The sequence below is a fragment of the Microcaecilia unicolor genome, chromosome 6 (genome assembly GCF_901765095.1).
Source record: "Microcaecilia unicolor chromosome 6, aMicUni1.1, whole genome shotgun sequence".
NCBI lineage: Eukaryota > Metazoa > Chordata > Amphibia > Gymnophiona > Siphonopidae > Microcaecilia > Microcaecilia unicolor.
The window spans coordinates 282,028,629-282,048,183 of NC_044036.1; the positions used below are offsets into that span (position 1 = coordinate 282,028,629).

At 44.4% G+C, this 19,555-nt stretch overlaps 1 protein-coding gene across 4 annotated transcripts in view; it reads right to left on the minus strand.

The window, feature by feature from the left end:
- Nucleotides 1-2,743: 2,743 nt before the first annotated feature.
- SEC16A (SEC16 homolog A, endoplasmic reticulum export factor) overlaps nt 2,744-19,555 on the minus strand; it is a 106,464-nt gene continuing 89,652 nt past the window's right edge. For 2 of the 4 annotated variants that reach the window (XM_030207637.1, XM_030207636.1), the window contains exons 23-32: nt 18,787-18,963; nt 18,562-18,651; nt 18,033-18,089; nt 16,947-17,058; nt 15,272-15,409; nt 15,077-15,162; nt 14,725-14,775; nt 8,251-8,310; nt 6,747-6,824; nt 2,744-3,772 (exon numbers count right to left, since the gene is read on the minus strand). In XM_030207637.1, coding sequence (XP_030063497.1) covers nt 3,704-3,772; nt 6,747-6,824; nt 8,251-8,310; nt 14,725-14,775; nt 15,077-15,162; nt 15,272-15,409; nt 16,947-17,058; nt 18,033-18,089; nt 18,562-18,651; nt 18,787-18,963 — 918 coding nt within the window. In that variant the 3' untranslated portion in view covers nt 2,744-3,703. The remainder of the gene's footprint in view (nt 3,773-6,746; nt 6,825-8,250; nt 8,311-14,724; nt 14,776-15,076; nt 15,163-15,271; nt 15,410-16,946; nt 17,059-18,032; nt 18,090-18,561; nt 18,652-18,786; nt 18,964-19,555) is intronic. The other 2 variants (XM_030207638.1, XM_030207640.1) reach the window with 2 other exon arrangements.

Below are 19,555 nucleotides of genomic sequence, written 5' to 3' on the forward strand. Positions count from 1 at the left end.
GGGGGGGGCTTGTCTGCAGCCGCCCCCCCCCCCCCCAAAAGAACTGAACTTGTGCATCAATTTATTGAGGCATAAGCTTTCCAGGACAAGAGTCCACTTCTGCAATGAGGTAGCTGGTCGCAAAGTAGGGAAAAATTGAAACTACTAAATTTTGATCTTAAAATGGGCACACTAATAAATATATTTTTATACACCAAGCCAACTTATGAAAATCACATGTAAGAACTTGGTAATATTAAACTTTGAATACGTTTAATGATAAGAGCACTTTGACGCCCCCACAAACCCTCTCATCTCTAATGTCCCATACACTTTCCATTTGTACCCCACTGCCCACCTGTCACCAATAGGATGCAGTAACCGTGGTTTTGCCTATGGCCACTGATCATAATAACTTCAGGACCAGACCAGGGGAGCCTGAACGGGATGTAATCACTGATCGAGGGGAGAGCTCTGGTGTTACTGCCAGCCATCCCCTGCAACACCAAGCACTGGACGAATAACGCCAAAGCACCGAGCAGAGCATAGGTCCTCATCCTCCATTTCTCCTAACCTCTTCACAAGCTGGCCCTGGCCAGAACGACATAACCAAGAAGCCGTCGGTGCCGTGGCCAAAGCAACAGCACTGCACCACATCAGGTTGAGGTATACTACAGGACGTCGTCACTGCCAGTTGGAAGATGAGCAAACATCCGGGTGTATGTCAGCCCCCAAACACTCAAAGTGGGCACAGCCAAGAAAGTGGCGGTGGGTCAGGAAGGAGTTGGATATGCTGGACCTGCGGTAAGCATTTTTTTTAAACTGCGGGAGCAAGGCTTTTTACGGCTCCTATGGTAAAATTTGGTAATTTCGTTTTTTTTTTTTTTTTAAACAGCGGGCCCATACTTGTGCCATTCTCTAATGAAGGCTCTAACCTGAAGCCTATGGTAAATTTACTATCATTGAAGGCTGGTCCTGTAGTGGCATGCAACATTTTAATTTCTGTATGAAAACTGTAGGATTTATTAAGACATTTATTTGAAGAGATAAAAATGAATTTCACTATAGACATTTTTTTTACACTGCAGCTAAATGTTTTTTTTGCAAAAAACATGGAAGAAAATTTTTAAAATAAATTGTACCTATAGCAATAATTATCAGAATGATTTAAAAAGTTGGGGACATGTAGACAAAGTTCCTGCTATGTATGATTTTCTGCCACCACCTCACCTGCCTACACCATAATTACTACACTGTGCCAGATAAATAAGGCAAGAAGTTTCATGCCTTCCAGCAAGTCATGTGCAAGAAACTCAATCTCTACATTCAGCCTACTCCAAGCCTTTTCTCACCTCTGCCCACCACGCCATATCCCCCTCCCCACAGTCTGCCTAAAATCTGCCTCTGTAATGGCCTCTACCACCCCTGCTGGTAGTCTACATCAAGACTTAAAAATCTGGACATGTGTGTGTTAAAATGCAGCTCTCTCAAAGTTTTGGGTTTACTAATCACCCAGCTTTCTTAGACGCCTAAGACAACTATACAGCTGTTCAAGATTGCTATACATATTGCTTGTGGACTGTTGCAATGGCTTTCAGGAAGCCCAGTACAATGGCAATGTGGTTTAGGTTCATCTGGCCGCCAGAAATCCACTGTGTAAATACTGTGCTTCTTGGATTCAGTGTTCTCTTCTCCACTTCCTCGCAGCAAATTTGATACAGTTACCCCATTGTTGTTGGATCTCCACTGGCTGCCGGTAAAAGCCAGGATTATTTTTAAGGCTTCCTGTCTAGTTTTTAACTCATTACATGGTTTCACTTCTCTCCTGTTGTATGATTTCCTTCATCATTCTTCTATAATGATGTCATTTCCTATTATTATTTTCTGTAATTTTCTAATTTAATCTATAAAATCATTGTTTAGATCTTACTTTGCTGTAAACAGCAATGGACCCTTATAGGAATTCAGTGGTCTAAAAAAAATTAGATTTGACTACACATTCCAAGAATGTACCACCCTTCCTTTAAAAAGACTATTTGATGCTGTTTTTGGACCTGTGCTCCTGTGAAGCTCTCCAGCTTCCCCCCCCCCCCCCCCCCCCAACTGAAAAAGGTCTGAAATTTTGAGTCTGCTTCCAAGTTTAATGTGCTGTGACTATAGATTAATAACTAGTATGCAGGAAAGGTCTATATTTATTTCTATAATCTGTCCATAACACCTTTTCCCATCCCTGTTTTCCCAAAAGCTGAAGATCTCCAACAATCTCTACAGTTTTTTTTTTGCATATACAAATAATTTTTGGTACTATTCAGGATTTAGTTCAAATGACAAAATTAGATCATACAAAATAAATCTAAAAATCAAAGTAATATGTGAAAGCGCGCTAGAGCTCAAAATATTTTATTTAAGAATTTACAATTTTAAATCTAATACTTGTAGGAAAAATAGCAGCTCCTCCTCTCCCCCTACCCCCCAGCCTTCTTAAATTAAGAGACAGTGTGGCAATGTACTCAAGCAGCAGCAATAGCATTGCTGATGCAGGTGATGCCAAGAACAATGAATTAAAAACACACCAAGCTCAAGAACAGTAAGTAGGTTGGGCAATTTTAGCACTGGTTGCAAGCACTTTTTCAACCATGTAAAAGTGCTTTTGTAAACAGAGTAGATTTGAATGTGCTCAGAAACAGGGTGCTGGGGTTAGAATTTTGAAACTTTGCCCCTAAAAAAAAACAAACAACCCCCCCCCCCCCCCCCCCCCCCCCCAAAGCAAGCACTTTAGGCATCTTCCCGTTTCAATGCCAAAAATACAATTTGATTTCTTAACTATTAACCTCTTAGGAGGATTTGCGGTTATTCGGTAGATGGCCTGTTGAAAACAATTAACATATCCTAAGTAACAGCTAGAAGCTTTTCAAGTTTAATCATTTCAGTTAATAATTCAGTATGGTAGTTCCTTATTAAGACTTTTAGTTACTAATAGAAACTACTCAAGATCAAATTACCTTTTTTGTAGAGAACTTGAGCTGTTGCCACTTTAATTATAATTTGTCAAAAGGCTGAGTAAGCACTTAATATTGCACTTAAAAAAAAATCACACATCAGAATAGTAAAGCTGAAACTATTATACAACTATACATTATCCTTTACAGGGTGCTTGAACATAAGCTATGTCTATACTAAATACAATTCCCAATCTAGACTGGTTATAGATTTTCATCAGTGTCACAGTTTTATTGTAAATTGGAACCTTTCTTTTCCTTTGTCTCCTTAATTGTGGGCTCAACCAACTTAGCCTATAGAGCAGGCCCCTTCACGTGGATTAGCTTTGGCTGGTGGTTACTTCCAATAAAAGAAGCAGAACATAACTGTATGTATGTGCATTAAGTTATTCATAGTCCATTAATGGTCACATTTATAGAGCTCTCTCTGCTCTTTGGAAATAAAGAATCCGTGGCAGCTGTGTTTACATCACCAATGTCAATTATTTTCCACCAAAAGATTAAACCTATAGGATCAGTTTCTTTAGAGTAGGTACAGGTTTTGTTTTGCTTTGCTACTGGTGGTAAGTACATCTGATGGTCAGCAAGGAAGGAAGCCCACTCCAGAACAGCACATTATGTTTGCCCTCTGCCATGTGAAGCCACAGAATGCAGCAAGGAGTCCGATTTCTGCAAAACCAGATTTACTTGAAATGTGTTGAAGTGTCTTACTAAATGAGGACATTCTACTTCAAGGATGGATATTTCCTCTGACCAAAGCGTCCTATTCTTGAGGCTCCAGCTGTAGCAGAGGGCTGAAATGACACAGCACCAGTGTAAATACAATCAACTTTCCAAGTCAAAAAATATGCTACAAAAGCACCGTGAAGTTACAGCAATAACGCTGGGACTTCACATCAGTAGTGCTTTATTCAAATGCACTGGGAAGCCTATCTACTACAGTCTCATTTTCATACGTGAAAAACCACCCTTTCATGCAGATGGCCTATGGAGAAATTGGGTCTTTTGCCTGCTAATTTACTTTCCATTAGTCCCTCTAGACCAGCACAGATGGGTTATGCACTCCTACCAGCAGATGGAGACTGAGAATACACTGAACTTCCAAGTAGGTTTATAAGTGGGCTGTGCAGCCCCCTGAAAGTCAGTCTATGAATAGCAAAGCAGAACACGAGACTACAAGCAAGAGAAGGTAACAAGGCGAAGAAAACAGCCCCGTCGTCCTGCTATGCCACTGCCAAAGTACAGAACTATGAACGCAGAACAAAACAAAGTGATTTTTTTGTTTTGTTAAACTATCTTCTATGTTTTTTTGCTTACACACACTATGAAACAGCCTTTTACTGCCCTGAAAACACAAGACAGAATGACATAAAGGACGTCCTCATCTCAATTTTGGATACCACCTGGTCCACGAGACTCCACTCTGCCAAATCACAATCCAGAACACTCTCAGCCCAATGGAAGCAGACCCAGGCCATTAAGCCACCACAAATGGCTGCCTGTACTCCCCCTCAGAGCCATACTACCGTCCATCGGGACCATACTCTTCTTGATTACTATGGACACAAACGCATCCAATTGAGGCGGACACAAGTGCTCCCGATCCTCCTCCGGAATAGGGTATAGGCGCACCATAGAATGAGCCAAATGAAAAGGGGCGGCTGGAGCTTTCCACTGGGCCTGGATAACATCCTTAATGTCCTGATGCATAGGGAAAAATTTTGAGGACTTCCGGAAGCCTTTCAGAAGGGGTTCCTCCGTCAGGGTATTTCAGAGCATCCTCAAACCAGAGGGTGGCAGACACCTGGGAAATGAACTCCTGGAGCTCGTCCCTCTGAAAAACACAGACCACAATTCTCACCAAGTGGCAGGTCTTCTACCCAGTCTTCGTCCTTGCCCTTGCGTTCCGAGACCAGAACGTCCTCCATAAGCCAATCTGGCTCCTCTTCATAATGCAGATACGTAGTTTCCTCCACAGCACCCAAGTTCCAATCCACGTGCCTCTTTTTTGAAGAAAAAGGCAAATGACCCCAGCAACTGACCACTCCCCCTGAACACCCCCAGCAGCACTCTGCTGGCACTGACACAAAATCACGGTGAATATTCACTGCTGGTGGACAGAATGCGCCAAATCCGACCCAGATGAGTCCCATGCAGTTACTGATTCCAGATGCGGCGGCATATCAGAAGGCAGCAGGGGATTCAATATGGCAGCAGTTCCTACTAAAACTGGAACTGCCACCCCCAACTGCTGCTCCAACTGCCCCACCGCCATTGAAGCACTCACTGGCTCCTGCCCTGGTGCTGCCAACATTGATGCCGAGAAAGGCACAGCTTGGTCCCCCAAACAAAAAGCGCAGTGTCCGGAAGCATTCAGTGCATGGTGCTGACACATTAGGCAGTACTTTGGGCGCGTCATCGACTTAATGCTGCAGACCGTGTGACTAGGCCACGTCATCAACTTAATGCTGCAGACCGTGTGACTAGGCCGCAAGACAGACGAGTGCGGGCCCTACGTAACAACCTCCTGCTTGCCCACGAGAAACAGCTGCAGAGTCTTCACAGACTGCCAAGCACTGCGCTGAAAAAACACAGTGTGCTCAAGCGCTGGGATCAAGCACTCCTCCGCCCCCTGAAACAGTGTCTTTTTTTTTGTTTTGTTTAGTAGTTTGAGCTTACAAATCTGCTTCAGACCAAAAAACAAGACCGGCGAGGGGAAAGGTTGCAGGCAAACCCCCCTTACTCCTGACCCTCCCCATGCCCAACAGCAGCAAAGGTGGACCAGGAATTAGGCAAGGTAGCCCCAAAATAGACCACAATGAGGGGGAAGGAGGGAAGGGACTTGACCACCTGAGTGTGGCACCCCTGGGGCTTCAGAGACTCCCAAGGGACTCTGCCCCTGTCTGGCAAGCAGGAGTAGGCCTGTACCAACTTGTTCAATTAAAAATTGTTTTTTAAAATCTGCTTGTGGTACAAAAAAAAAAGAAAACCCTACACCACCTCTTGCTATTAAAGGGTCTCTCTTCTTTTCCTTTTCTTTCTTTTTTTTTTTAATTAATTGAAACCAAAGGGACTGCACAGACTTAACACTCCTACCATCTGCTGAGACTGAGAATAGACACTTTCAGGGGACTGCACATTCCACTTATACGCCTACTGGAAGTTCTATCTCCGTCTGCTGGAGGGGGGCATAACCCATGTGTGCCGGTCTAGAGGGACACTATGAAAGTTCAATTTAACTGTTTTAAATCAACTTCAATGTCTTTAAGGTCTCTTTCATTCAGTCAACACATAAAACTGTAAACAAAATGGAATCCACCAAGAAACATTTTCTTCCAATATACTAACAATGAAGGAAAATCCTTGGGCATGGAAGTGGCTTAATATAGAAAAAAAAACCTCTACCTATCACTTTATAGTGCAGTATTTAGAATCATCTTACCTAGACATGGCCATGCTTGAAATCTCAATCCATCACACAGGCTGGATATCATCAATAATATTCCATACTTTACATAAACAAATAGAATAATGAAATTTGCCCTCCTTTGTCTTCACCTTTGCATACCACTGCTTGAGTGAAGTCAGCATTTTGCTGTGACCTCTCTTCTTGCCATGTTTCTTTGTGTGCTGTCTACACTGACTGGCAGCAGCAATTCAGATCTGCCGACTCCCCTGCTTTTTTCTAATACTGCATTGTCTTGTCTATTTTTTAGTGCATTACTTTCTGCAGAGTTCAATTTCTAGCAAGACAAAACTCCCACTTACTTGTGCAAATTGAGAAGGATTGTAAAATGGAACTGTTCCAGAGGGAGGCCCTTCTGGAGGTGTTGCATTCATCGGTGCCTACATCACATGGAAAATATATTTCATCATAAGCACGTTTAGTCAAGGAACTTCATGTCTCTGGTTGACATGTGTTTTATTTATCAAAAGAACTAAGCAGTACTTGCAAGAAGATCCATAACATTGAAAAGCAACAGGTTATCATTGATGGGCACAAACACAGCTACTGTATGTGCACTTTAACTGCTGTGCACATTTTGTGTGAATAGTGGCAAAACACACCACAACATGCAAAACAAAACTAGAAACAGCTTTTGAGGGAAGACACCCCCCCACCATGCACACAAAGTGAGCCAAACAGCAATGCAATGTTAACCCAGTTAGTACAATCTCATGCCAGCAGTTACCAGTTCCAGCAAGTGCCACAAGACAAAATCCCAGCAAGATCTAATCTGCCCTTTACCTTACTCCCTGTGCAATTCATACAGTAGATGAAGGATTCCCTTTTACACTCTGAAAGGCTCAGCTGTGTATCATCGGAATTGGATTAATTTTATTTTGCCATTAGGTAAGAATGAACATTTTGGATTTAAAAAAATAAATTTTTTTAAAGCAGGCGTCTGTGTTAACTGGATTTCCTTTTTGGGCAGCTTATTCTTCCAATGAGCATGACTACTGCAATTCATTTGGAGGGGAAATCTAATTTCTAACAAAAGTGCTCTAAACATACCAACTTCCATCACTCTAAGTTCCATATTCTACATGAAATATTTTCTAAGAAAATGGTGGTGATTTCACGGCATCCATCTGTTGAGCTAGTAATATCCAAAATTATTATGAGATTCATGTCTAAGTACACTTGCAATAGAGGGGGAAGTGATGAAAGGAAGGCAGGACGATGAGAGAGAAAATAACGCTGGTTCTACATGCTAATTGTTAGCATGCTTTATATGCATTTTAAACTATTTCATTCAAATACAACCACAATTTAGAGAAACCCAAATTCTGCCCACAGCAACACTGCACTAGATATTGTTTATCAAAGAACACAGGTATAAACAAAAAACATATTTACTCCCTTGCTTATCTAAGGGTCACAACTTTTTATCTTCTTCTCCCACCCCCAAGTAAATTGCATAGTGCTACCTGGAAGAATGACATATGCTGAGAGTCTCAGCTAACAACGCCTAACCAGCTGATGTGATCTGCTGTCAAAATACTACACATTTTACATAATGATCAGGCAAATTGAAAGCACATCTGAGCTCTTATGGCTGCTTCAGACCAACACAGATGAATATTTTTCTTCTGTGTACAGTAGAAAATCAAATTAAGGAAACTCAACATCTTTTGGGGAAAGTTAATGTAATGGTGAGGGGCAGGCAAACTTAAAAGTAATGTTAGTTGAAGTTCATCCAATGCAAAAAAAAAAAAAAAAAAATTAATAAAATTAACAAAGAGTGGGAAAATGGCCAGCCATGGGTACCTGTGGAAAATGCTGGCTTACTTCACGAGATAATGAACTCATTGAACTAGAGCGCGAAAGCTACAAAAACAGCAAGAACACACACAAAAACAAAAGAAAATGGTCATGCAGGTCACTGCCTGATGCATTCTGTATAAGACAAGCAGGCTTCACACTGTAAAGGGCTAACGCCTACTTCAATTTATTCATATATATGCCAAAAGTTAATGGATGCCAAAAAAGGTGAAATTAGATCTTACCTGCTAATTTTCTTTCCTCTAGACCCTCCAGACCGGTCAAGACGCGTGGGTTATGTCCTCCTACCAGCAGAGGGAGACTGAGAAAACACTAAGCTTTTGAAGCCTGTATATATAACCTGTGCAGAACCTCCACTAGCCAGTATACCCCTGACAAAGCAGAGAAACAAAAAAAAACACTAACAACAACTAGCAACCCTGTACGTGGTCACAGTAAACTGCAAAAACAAGAAACATCTTCCGCTTGCTCTTACGGAAACATGTTCCTTTGCCTTTGATAAAACAGTTGGGCTTCTACAGGTGGACTATCAAAGAAGAGCCCCACCTGTCCCGGACTCCTATCACAAAACAGAAATAAACAGTCTGCAATTAGAGAAACAACAATTTACAGCAGCCAAGAATTATCCAACAAATACACCTCCTGGCCTCCAATACAGACAGGGCGGGCTCTTGACCGGTCTGGAGGGTCTAGAGGAAAGAAAATTAGCAGGTAAGATCTAATTTCACCTTCCTCAGCGACCCTCCAGACCGGTCAAGACGCGTGGGACGTACCAGAGCAGTAACTAACTTATGGGAGGGACCTACTAAGGCCAGAGGTCAAAACTGCTGCCCCAAAGCGCACCTCGACCTTTGCATGCACAGGAATCCTATAATGCTTCACAAAGGAATGCAACGAAAACCAAACCGCAGCCCGACAAATATCTAACAGAGAAATCATACTATTCTCCGCCCACGAGGCTGCCATTCCCCTAGTGGAATGAGCAGACCAGCCCCTAGGCACCACAGGACCCTTCACCAAGTAAGCAGATGCAACCGCCTCCTTCAACCACCGTGCTATGGTCACCTTAGGAGCCGCTGCACCCTTCTTTGGGCCACCATGAAGAACGAACAAACGGTCAGAGGCTCTGAAGTCCTGAGTTCCAGAGAGATAACTCAAAACTCTCCTGACATCCAGCTTGGCAATACCACGCTGCTCCGAATCTCCAGCCATATCACCCAACACTGGCAGAGAGATGACCTGATTAACATGGAACTCGGAAACCACCTTGGGCAAAAAAGGAAAGCACCGTCCGCAACGAAACCTTTCCCTCAGAAAGGACAAAAATGGTTCCCTAAAAGACAAAGCCTGAAGCTCTGAAACACTCCGTGCTGAAGTAATCGCCACCAACAAGACCGCCTTTAAAGATAAATCCTTACAAGATGCCGATACCAGAGGCACAAACGGAGGCCTGATCAAAGCATCCAAAACTAGCTTCAAATCCCACGGAGGCACCATCCGTCACTGAGGCGGACGCAGCAACTTAACACCCTTCAAAAAACGCACTACCTCAGGCACAGACGCGAAGGACTTCCACTGAAGCTTCCCACGAAAACATGACAAAGCTGCCACCTGAACCTTCAGTGTAGACAAGGCCAGACCTCTATCAACACCATCGTGCAAAAATTCCAAAACTTCCGCCACCGAAGAGTGAAACGGCCGAACTCGATGGTCTTCACACCAGTGCTCAAAGATTCTCCAAACCCGGACATACACCAAGGAAGTGGATCGTCTACGGCAACTCAACATCGTAGCAAAGCCACTGGACGAAAGCCCCTTCTTCTTCAACTTGTGCCGCTCAAGAGCCAAACCATAAGCGAAAACCGAGCCGGATCCGGCATGATTATCGGGCCTTGACACAGAATTGATCCCAACAAAGGCAGGGCCGCCGCCCCTGCCAACCGCACCAGGTCTCCATACCATGGTCGACGCTGCCAATCCGAAGCTACCAGAATCACCCGACCGGAGTGATGTTCGATGCGCTATATTACTCGACCGACTAACAGCCACAGAGGAAACACATACAGTCACTCCCGAAGCCAAGGCAACAGAAGAGTGTCGATTTCCTCCGCTCAAGGGTCTCTTCAGCGACTGAAAAAAAAAAATCTCTGAACTTGCGCATAGCGAGCCGTTGCGCTAAGATCACCGAAAGTCCCCAGACCGACACAACTCACTGGAACACTGACCGAAGAAAAGACCACTCTCTGGGATCTAGAGTGTGCCTGCTGAGATAATCTGCATCTATGTGACCTACCCCGGCCACATGCGCTGCCAAGAGAGCCTGAAGATGAGTTCAACTGCGCCGCCAAGGCTCTTTGTTCCCCCCTTGACGGTTGACATATGCTACTGCCATGGCATTGTCACAGAGCACTCGGACTGCCTTGTGGCGAACCACCGACGTCAAGGCCTGGCGCGCCACCCGAATGGCCCGAGTTTCCAGCCGGTTGATGGACCACTCTGCTTCTGCCCGAGACCACCGGCCTTGAGCTACCTGACTGAGACAATGTGCCCCCCCAACCTTGCAGACTGGCATCCGTGACCATTACCAGCCCCCGTGGGGACTCCAACGGCATTCCTTTCCCAAATTGCGCGGACTGAGCCACCAGCGGAGACTGAGACGAGGGGCCACCGACAGCGGACAACCCATTTCCAAGTCCTGCGACAGAGGGGACCAACGACTGAGCAGAGCTGACTGTACCTGACGCATGTGCGCCCTGGCCCACGGAACTACCTCTATGGTCGCCGCCATCAGGCCCAGGACCTGACGATAAGTACGGGCCGTCGGCGCCTTCTCTGCAAGGAACCGACGAATCGGACCCTGTAACTTGGAACCAAAAGGCTGCACAAAGGAAAGTGAAGATAAGCTTCCGTCAAATCCAGGGAAGTGAGAAACTCTCCTTTCCTGACCGCACCAGTGACCGACCGCAACGTCTCCATCCGGAAAGAGGGCACCTTGAGTGCCGCATTGACCCTTTTGAGATCTAAAATGGGACGAAAAGTGTCCTCTTTCTTGTGGACCACAAAATAGATCAAATAGCACCCTGAGCGTTGCTGATCTGAAGGAACAGGAACCACGGCTCCCAACGCGAGCAGCCACCGCAGAGTGTCCCTCACTGCTGCCCTCTTGCTCCAAGACCGACAGAGGGATTCCAGAAACACTTCGGGAGAACAGCTTTCGAATTCCAGCGCACATCCGCCTCGAAACACCTTGAGAACCCACTGATCTGACCTGATTTGGGCCCAACTCTGGTAAAACAGACTCAGCCGAGCCCCAACATGCACCAGAGCCTGAGCCCGCACACCTTCATTGGGAATTGTGGCCTGAATACTAACCTCCCGCGGAAAAGCCACGCCCTCCGTGACGACTCTCACGAAAGAACTGTGTGCGCTGGAAAAACCGACCCCTAGAGGTCCTACTACTATTAAACATTTCTATAGCACTACTAGACTTATGCAGCGCTGTACAAATTAACATGAAAAGACAGTCCCTGCTCAACAGAGCTTACAATCTAAATTGGACAAACAGACAGCTAGGGGTAGGTCCCACTCGATCTGCCCGGCCTATACCGCTGAGCCTCCCTAAACCGTCCCAGAGAGGAACTAGTTCTGGCCCCTGCCTTGAACCGAAAATCTGGAAGCCATAGAACCTTGGTATCACTAAGACCTCACACTAACTTGTCCAAATCTTCTCCAAAGAGCATAGCTCCCTTAAGTGGCAGAGACCCACAACCATAGCCATATTTTTTGTCTGAAGTAGGCAACAAATCATAAAAGCCTCAGACAAAAAGGATGAACCCATGTCCAAGTCGGCTAACTCCTGACCCCCAGAAGAACCAACATCTACCGAATCATCCAGGAGCTTCTCGGCCCAACGAAAACATGCCCGAGCTACCAGACCCCCACAAACCGAGGCCTGCAGGGCTAGAGCCGACAAAACAAAACTACGCTTGAGAAAAGATCCCAACTTCCTATCCTGAGGATCACGGAGGGCCGTTCCTCCATCAACCGGGATAGCCGCAGCTATAATTACTGTCGTCACTACTGCATCTACCGTGGGAGCCTTAAAGGAATCCCTATCGTCCTGAGGGAGGGGATAAAGCCTCGCCATTGCCTTTGCCAACTTACACGGCAAATCCCATTCCTGACAAATCATCTCCCGGAGATCCTTGTTCATAGGGAAGGATCACGCCTGACGCTGAATGCCCTTCACCAACGGATCCTGGACAGTTTCCCCCAAAGCCACCTCAGGACCAAACTGAAGGGTGGACGACACCTGATCTATGAGTTCTGACAGCTCATCTCTATGGAAAATCCGCACTACTGAAGGATCCTCTCCAGGAATCCAACAATCCTGCTCCTGAGAGCCGTCAATTCCATCTGACTCCCCCAGATCACTAAGCGCAGCTTCTGCAGCTACAGGAGAGAAACATTGCCTGTCCTCTGACCACTCTAACCGTGGTCTCTCAGCCAAGACGGAAATAGCCCCCTCTTCCAATTGGGGGGGGGGGGGGGGGGGGGGGTCCCGATCTCCAGGCCTGATACCGCGTCCAGACAAAATCTGGAGGAAAGCCCACCATTCCTGGACCGTCATTAGGCCCTTTTGTGCCAAAAACGGAGGCCGCAGGCCCAAAACCAGCCGGCTCCACGGGCCGCGTCAGACTCAAGATGGCGGCTGTTCCCGCCGAAACTGTTCCCGCTGACAGCGGCCCTGCCTACGCTCCCGCTGACCCGGAGACTCCCGACACCATCGATCCCTCCGCGGTCAAGTCGGGGGGTGTCGCAGCCACCTTTATAGGTGCACCGCAAAGCTACACTGAGCGCCTGGCGCCTCTACCCCTCGCCACGAGCACGCGCGACATCGGAGGAGCTGGGCCGCCATAAACCACGAGGGAAGGGAAAAGCTGTTCCGCAAACGCGCCAAACCAAAAACTCACTCACACTGCAAAAGCACTGGAGAAAGCGCTGCTCTCTCGTTCCAGCAAGGAATCAAAACCCCCGTTCGGTCTGCTGAAAATAAAGAAATAAATGCCCTTAAAGGCACAGTACTCCAACTCTGGCAGCTGGAAATTGTAAGGCACTCAAGGCTACAATACTGAGAAAGCAGCCGAGGCACAAAGCTGCCAAGCAAAACGAAATAGAATAACTGACCTTAAAGGCACAGTACTCTAATTCTGGCATCTGGAAATTGTAAGGCACTCAAGGCTACAATACTGAGAAAGCAGCCGAGGCACAAAGCTGGCAAGCAAAATGAAATAGAATAACTGACCTTAAAGGCACAGTACTCTAACTCTGGCATCTGGAAATTGTAAGGCACTCAAGGCTACAATACTGAGAAAGCAGCCGAGGCACAAAGCTGCCAAGCAAACAGAAATAGAGAGCAGCACAGGGGGAGGGACCCAAACATAGGTGTAACACCCCAGGGGGAAAAACTGGGCCCCACCAGACCCAGGGCCCCAAAGCACTTTTTTTTTTTTTTTTTTTACACACACGTACAGGGTACTGCAACAGAATAAAGTTTGGAAGGAAAAAATCCTACGACCCAATGACAAACTACCTCACCAGATTATTGGAGACTGCACAGGCTGTCAACTGCTACCTCTGCTGAGACTGAGAAAATACTGGCTAGTGGAGGTTCTGCACAGGTTATATATACAGGCTTCAAAAGCTTAGTGTTTTCTCAGTCTCCCTCTGCTGGTAGGAGGACATAACCCACGCGTCTTGACCGGTCTGGAGGGTCGCTGAGGAAGAAACTTTTTTTTTTTTTTGAAGAGAGGGAGTTTAGTAAACGAGGATTACTTGAACATTTTGAGGAAAGATTTGATCGCTGGAGGACTAGCTTAATGGTTAGAGAAGCAGCTTGCAAACCAGGGAAGCTCAGAATTCAAATTCTGCTTCTCCAACTAACGCTTGGTGACTTTTGGCAAGTCACTTCATTCTCCATTGCTTCAGATACATCTTAGCTTGTAAACCCATTGGGCAGGAAAATAATTAATGTACCTGAATGTAACTTGCCTTGAGCTTGGATTTAGAAAAAGAAATAAATCTAAAAATCCAATTTGTAAAAATGAAAAAGCCCTTTACATTTTCTGTCTTACAGCAAATCAGGATATATGTGTATGTTAGACCAGGCACATTTTAAAGCCACTGCAAATCTGACATTCCTTCTATCAACTGTCTTATTTAACTATGTACAGATTCCAAACGAGTACCTTTGGATCCATAGGCCAGCCTGTTTGACAGTAACTGGAATATAGGCTACTGATTCTCAACTGGTGGATTGCTCTCTACTATTGAGTTTGGTACATGCTTCGGCTATTCTGGAACTAAACATCTTGTATAAAACAGAACTCAAATCCAGCAACTTTTTGGGCCATGGGATGATGGGTAAATACCTATTAACAACTACTAGATTACACTTACCTCTCCTGATCCATTCACATTCATAGCAGGATTTTCAGAAGCAGAAGGAAGCTATCAAACAAAAAGATCAGAGTGTGGGTTTCTTTAGATGTGTCCTTAGAGAGGCTATAGCCCTTACTGCTGTCAATGTGCTGGCATAACAGCACCTGGGTATGGAGGATGGTAACGAGACTAGACTTCTGCAGAATATAAAGGTGTCTTTTAATGGGTGAGAAAGTACGACAAGCACTGCAGAGTTCCAAAGTGGCTCACAAGCCAAGTTTCAATGTGGCTCTCATGTTCAAATATCCAGCAAGACAGCAAATAACTGCATTGTGACCCAGAAAGGAGGATTCATCCAGATGCAACCAACCTGAGATTCTGTACTAGGATCGGCGATGGTTTGCTCTGCTGCCAGTGTCTGTTTAGCATCACCGCCTTCTGCAGGCTGTACTTCATCTGTAAGTGGCAGCAGAAAGACTTTAGTTCCACAACAGAACTATTGGATGACGTGTTTAAATTCTGAACACAGATGCCTCTATGTGCACTTTTGTTTTACATTACATACCTGCACTTGGGACAAACAGGTTTGTGGGGATAGGCATCGGTGCCAATGGGGCAAATAAATCAGTTGGTAGAGGGACAGAACTATTAGATCTGTTGCCAGTTGGGTTTAGGACATCAACATAGCGACCTCTGCTTCCTGCTGAAGGAAGAAGAGAGAAATGCAGATACTTTTTTTTTCTTTTTTTAACTAAGGAAAAATTATTTTTACCTATGAAATAATAAAATGCAATTTTAAATTCAGTCTTTACAAGCCATTAAAAGTCAATAACCAAAAAACCTATTGATATTTTCATTTCCTCCTGATGAAGGGTAACTCCTCAAACTTAAGTCAGAAATGTAATGTTTCCTCCTGATGAAGGTAACCCCTCAAACTTAAGTCAGAAATGTAATGTTAGTCCAATAAAAAAACAAAGTAGTATTTTATATATTTTTTGATTTAAATTGACCTTTATTTCCATACATTCAACCAGAGTATTTCTCAAGTCAGACATAAGAAATGCCATTTTGGTCAAACCAATGTCCATTAAGCCCAGAATCATGTTTCTGACAGTGGTCAGTCTCTTTGATCCATTTCTTATTGCTCATTTCCAGGGATGAGCAATAGCTCTCCCAGGTCTACCTGGTTAATAATTTTTGTGGACTTTTCCTCCAGGAACTTGTCCAAAGCTCTTTTGAATTCCACTACGTCAGTCACCTTGACTACATCCTCCAGCAGCCCTTTAGTATCCCCTAGCCAACCGTTTTCAAGACATCCACAATGAATATGCGCAAGATAGCAGGATAACACAATAAACAGTCTGTTTGGAGGTTATATGTTTAATGCCAAGAAGTGCAGAGTGATGCACTTGGGGTGTAGAAATCCAAAAGGAGCTGTATGAGATAGGGGAGGACAGGCTGATATGCACAGACAAGGAAAGGGACCTTGGGTCACAGTGTCCGAGGACGTCAAGGTAGCGAAAATATGACAAAGCAGTGGCCAAAACCAGAAGGATACTAGGCTGTATAGAGAGGCAAAACCAATAGAAGGTAGGTGGTGTTACTGCCCTTGCACTACTTATTGGCGAGGCCCCACAGAGTATTGTGTTCAGTTTTGTAGGCCGTATCTTGCTGAAAAGACTTGAAACAGTTCAGAGGAAGGAGACAAAAATGGTATGGGATTTGCGCCAAAAGATGTATAAGAAGAGACTTGAAGACCTGAATATGTATACCCTAGAGGAAAAGAGTGACAAGGGAGATGTGATACAGATGATGTATTAATATACAAACAAATCTTTTTTCAGAGACGGGGAGGTGGCAGAACAAGAGGACATTAAGACTGCAGCATGTTAGACTTCAGAGTAACATCAGACAGTAGTGGTAGATGCATGCTTAGAATACCGTCCCAGTGGAGGTGGTAGGGACAAAAACTGGCAGAAATCAAATACATGGGATAAGAAGAGGATCCATATAAAGGAGGACTGAATCAAAGCAAAATTTAAATAACTTACACATTTTAAACAGGGCACATAAAGGTGTAACCTGCACTGAGCAGCAGTTACAACTCTGGCCACCTTGCTGGGTAGAATGGATGACCTATACAGGCCTTTATCTGCCATAATTTATTATGTTACTGTCTGAAATGCCACCAATGGTTTGACCAATAAAGACATGCACAAAAGTTAAAAGGTATAGTTTACCTGCTCTTATTGAGAACATATTGACAGAGGAATTTGGAGGAGCTCCAGTTCCAGCAGGTGTAGTCTGAGGACCCTTTAGCATGCCAGGAGGTGGAGGCGGCAGTGGCTTATTCTACAAACAGATAAAATTTGTATTAATATTTTACTCTATAACCCTGAACAGGCTAAGTACCCCATGTTTTTATAAGGTGCCAGAAAATACAAACAGAAAATCTACTCCTTATGTTTCTAAGGTGCTTGAAAAATATACCGTATTTTTCGGACTATAAGACGCACTTTTTTCCCCAAAAATTTGGGAGGAAAATGGGGGGGTGCGTCTTATAGTCCGAAGGTAGCGATTCCGGATCGCCCTCCCCCCGAGTTCAGGATCGCCCTCCCCTACTCACGTCAGCGATGTTCCCTGGTGGTCTAGTGACGTCGGGGCAGGAAAGAGCCCCCTCTCGGCGATATTCAAAAGAGTCTCGGCGGCCATTTTGAATCTTGCCGAGACCGTCAGGCAGCATACAGGAGGACGGAGGAGGACGGAGAGCAGCGCGCTGGGCAGGAAAGAGGGGGCTCTTTCCTGCCCCGACGTCACTAGACCACCAGGGAACATCGCTGACATGAGTAGGGGAGGGCGATCCCGAACTCGGACAAGACACACCGGAGCACCTAGGTTTTAGAGGAAGGAAAAAGGAAAACATTTTTTTTTCCTATTTCCCTCCTCTAAAACCTAGGTGCGTCTTATAGTCCGAAAAATACGGTAACCATTAACAGAGCTTGAACAGATAAAAGCAGAGCTCATGAGTGTGCTTAAAAAGGAAAGAAAAATTAACATGTCAGTTAAGATATCTGAAGAGAGGACTTACGAAGCCTTATAAGGTTACAGACACTTAACACTCACCTATAATTTTCTTTTGTGGCATTTTTATCATAACAAGCAGCAATCTGCAAAATATCCCATATACCTTCCAACCAATACAACACCAAACTTCTTGAAACAATTTTACCCAAAACATTTTAATAATTCTCTCCTTATTTAAGAAACTATATGCAAACTCTGCAATTCAGCAAATCTGACACTATAAAATCAAAGGTCTCTCTCACCTCTTCCTCTGGTTCATCTAAGTTAACCCAACGCTGTTTCTTCTCATCCCAAACAATCTAGAAAGAAATTGTATAAACAGTTTTACTTGAAGTACAACTGTCTTGAAGAACTGCACCTCAAATACTATGCTTCTACCTTCTGTTATCTAGCTTCCACTACAGGTCTATACAGCACCTAACATCCAAACTTCACTTCAAAATGCTTAAGTAAGCACACAAGCTCCAACAATTTCATGTAGTTATTTTCAGTGGATAGCCAGATACATTTTTCCCAAGGCCTTCACACACTGCACGGTAGTTTTGGAAGTGGTAAGAGGCAGAGAACACATATTATAATTAAATTACAATTGTATAAACAAAAAAGAGGAGGCAATATGATTTCAGATCACAGAAGCCAAGTGAAGAGCTGGGCATAAACCCAGGAATCAGTCCCATGTTCCTAGCAATAATTCCCTGATGGCATCAAGCCTCAAAAGCCAAACTGAGCAAGTGCTGTGGTGAAACGTTTGATCTGTTTTAAGGTTCTTACAGATCTGTTTGTGTCATCTGGTAAATGAGCCTCATTCTTTCCCTTCCCCATCAGCCAGCCAATTTTCAGTGGAAACCAACTTCTACTGCTCTAAAAATAAAATGGAGAGAGAAATGGACATGATACTGCCAAGTCTATTTAGAATAGATTAGCCTAAGGAATCCAAACAAACAAAGTGCTTTTGTCAGGCACAGTGGCCTCGAAAGCTGTACAAACAAAAATTACCTTTCCATGTGATGTGCCGGCCTTGAGCTCTTTACTGCTTGCTTGTCTTGTACTTCTGGGCACTTCTGGAATGGGTGGTGGTGGGGGAGAAGGCTGCTTTGCAGCCGAGTTGCGTCTTCCAGATCCCACCGAGTGGTTGGAGGATTCCGATGTTGTTCGTGACCTTCTTCCATAACCCTGGACCACATAGATATTGCTCTGAGTCATCACAATTGCAACCTCTGCTGATATCTTAAGTGCAAGGCAGCAAATGCAGGAAACAAATTCATCCCAATTTCTGAATCAAATATACTTGTCTATTGTAACAAATACCAAAGGCTTGAATTTTATTCTCTTGAATTGGTAACTAACGCAATTTTCCCCAAAGATGGTCATATGCTTGTCCTTTTCTTGTGTCTCAGCACATTTTGAATAACCTGCTGCTGTTGCTTTACAAGGCTTTTCCAGTTACCCGAAGGGTTGAATTAATGGTTTTAATTCACTCAACACGTAATTAAACTCTGGAATTCGTTGCCAGAGAATGTGGTAAAGGTGGTTAGCTTAGCGGAGATTAAAAAAAAGGTTTGGACGGCTTCCTAAAGGAAAAGTCCATAGACCATGATTAAATGGACTTGGGGAAAATCCACTATTTCTGGGATAAGCAGTATAAAATGTTTTGTACTTTTTTGGGATCTTGCCAGGTATTTGTGACCTGGATTGGCCACTGTTGGAAACAGGATGCAGGGCTTGATGGACCTTTGGTCTTTCCCAGTATAGCAATACTTATGTA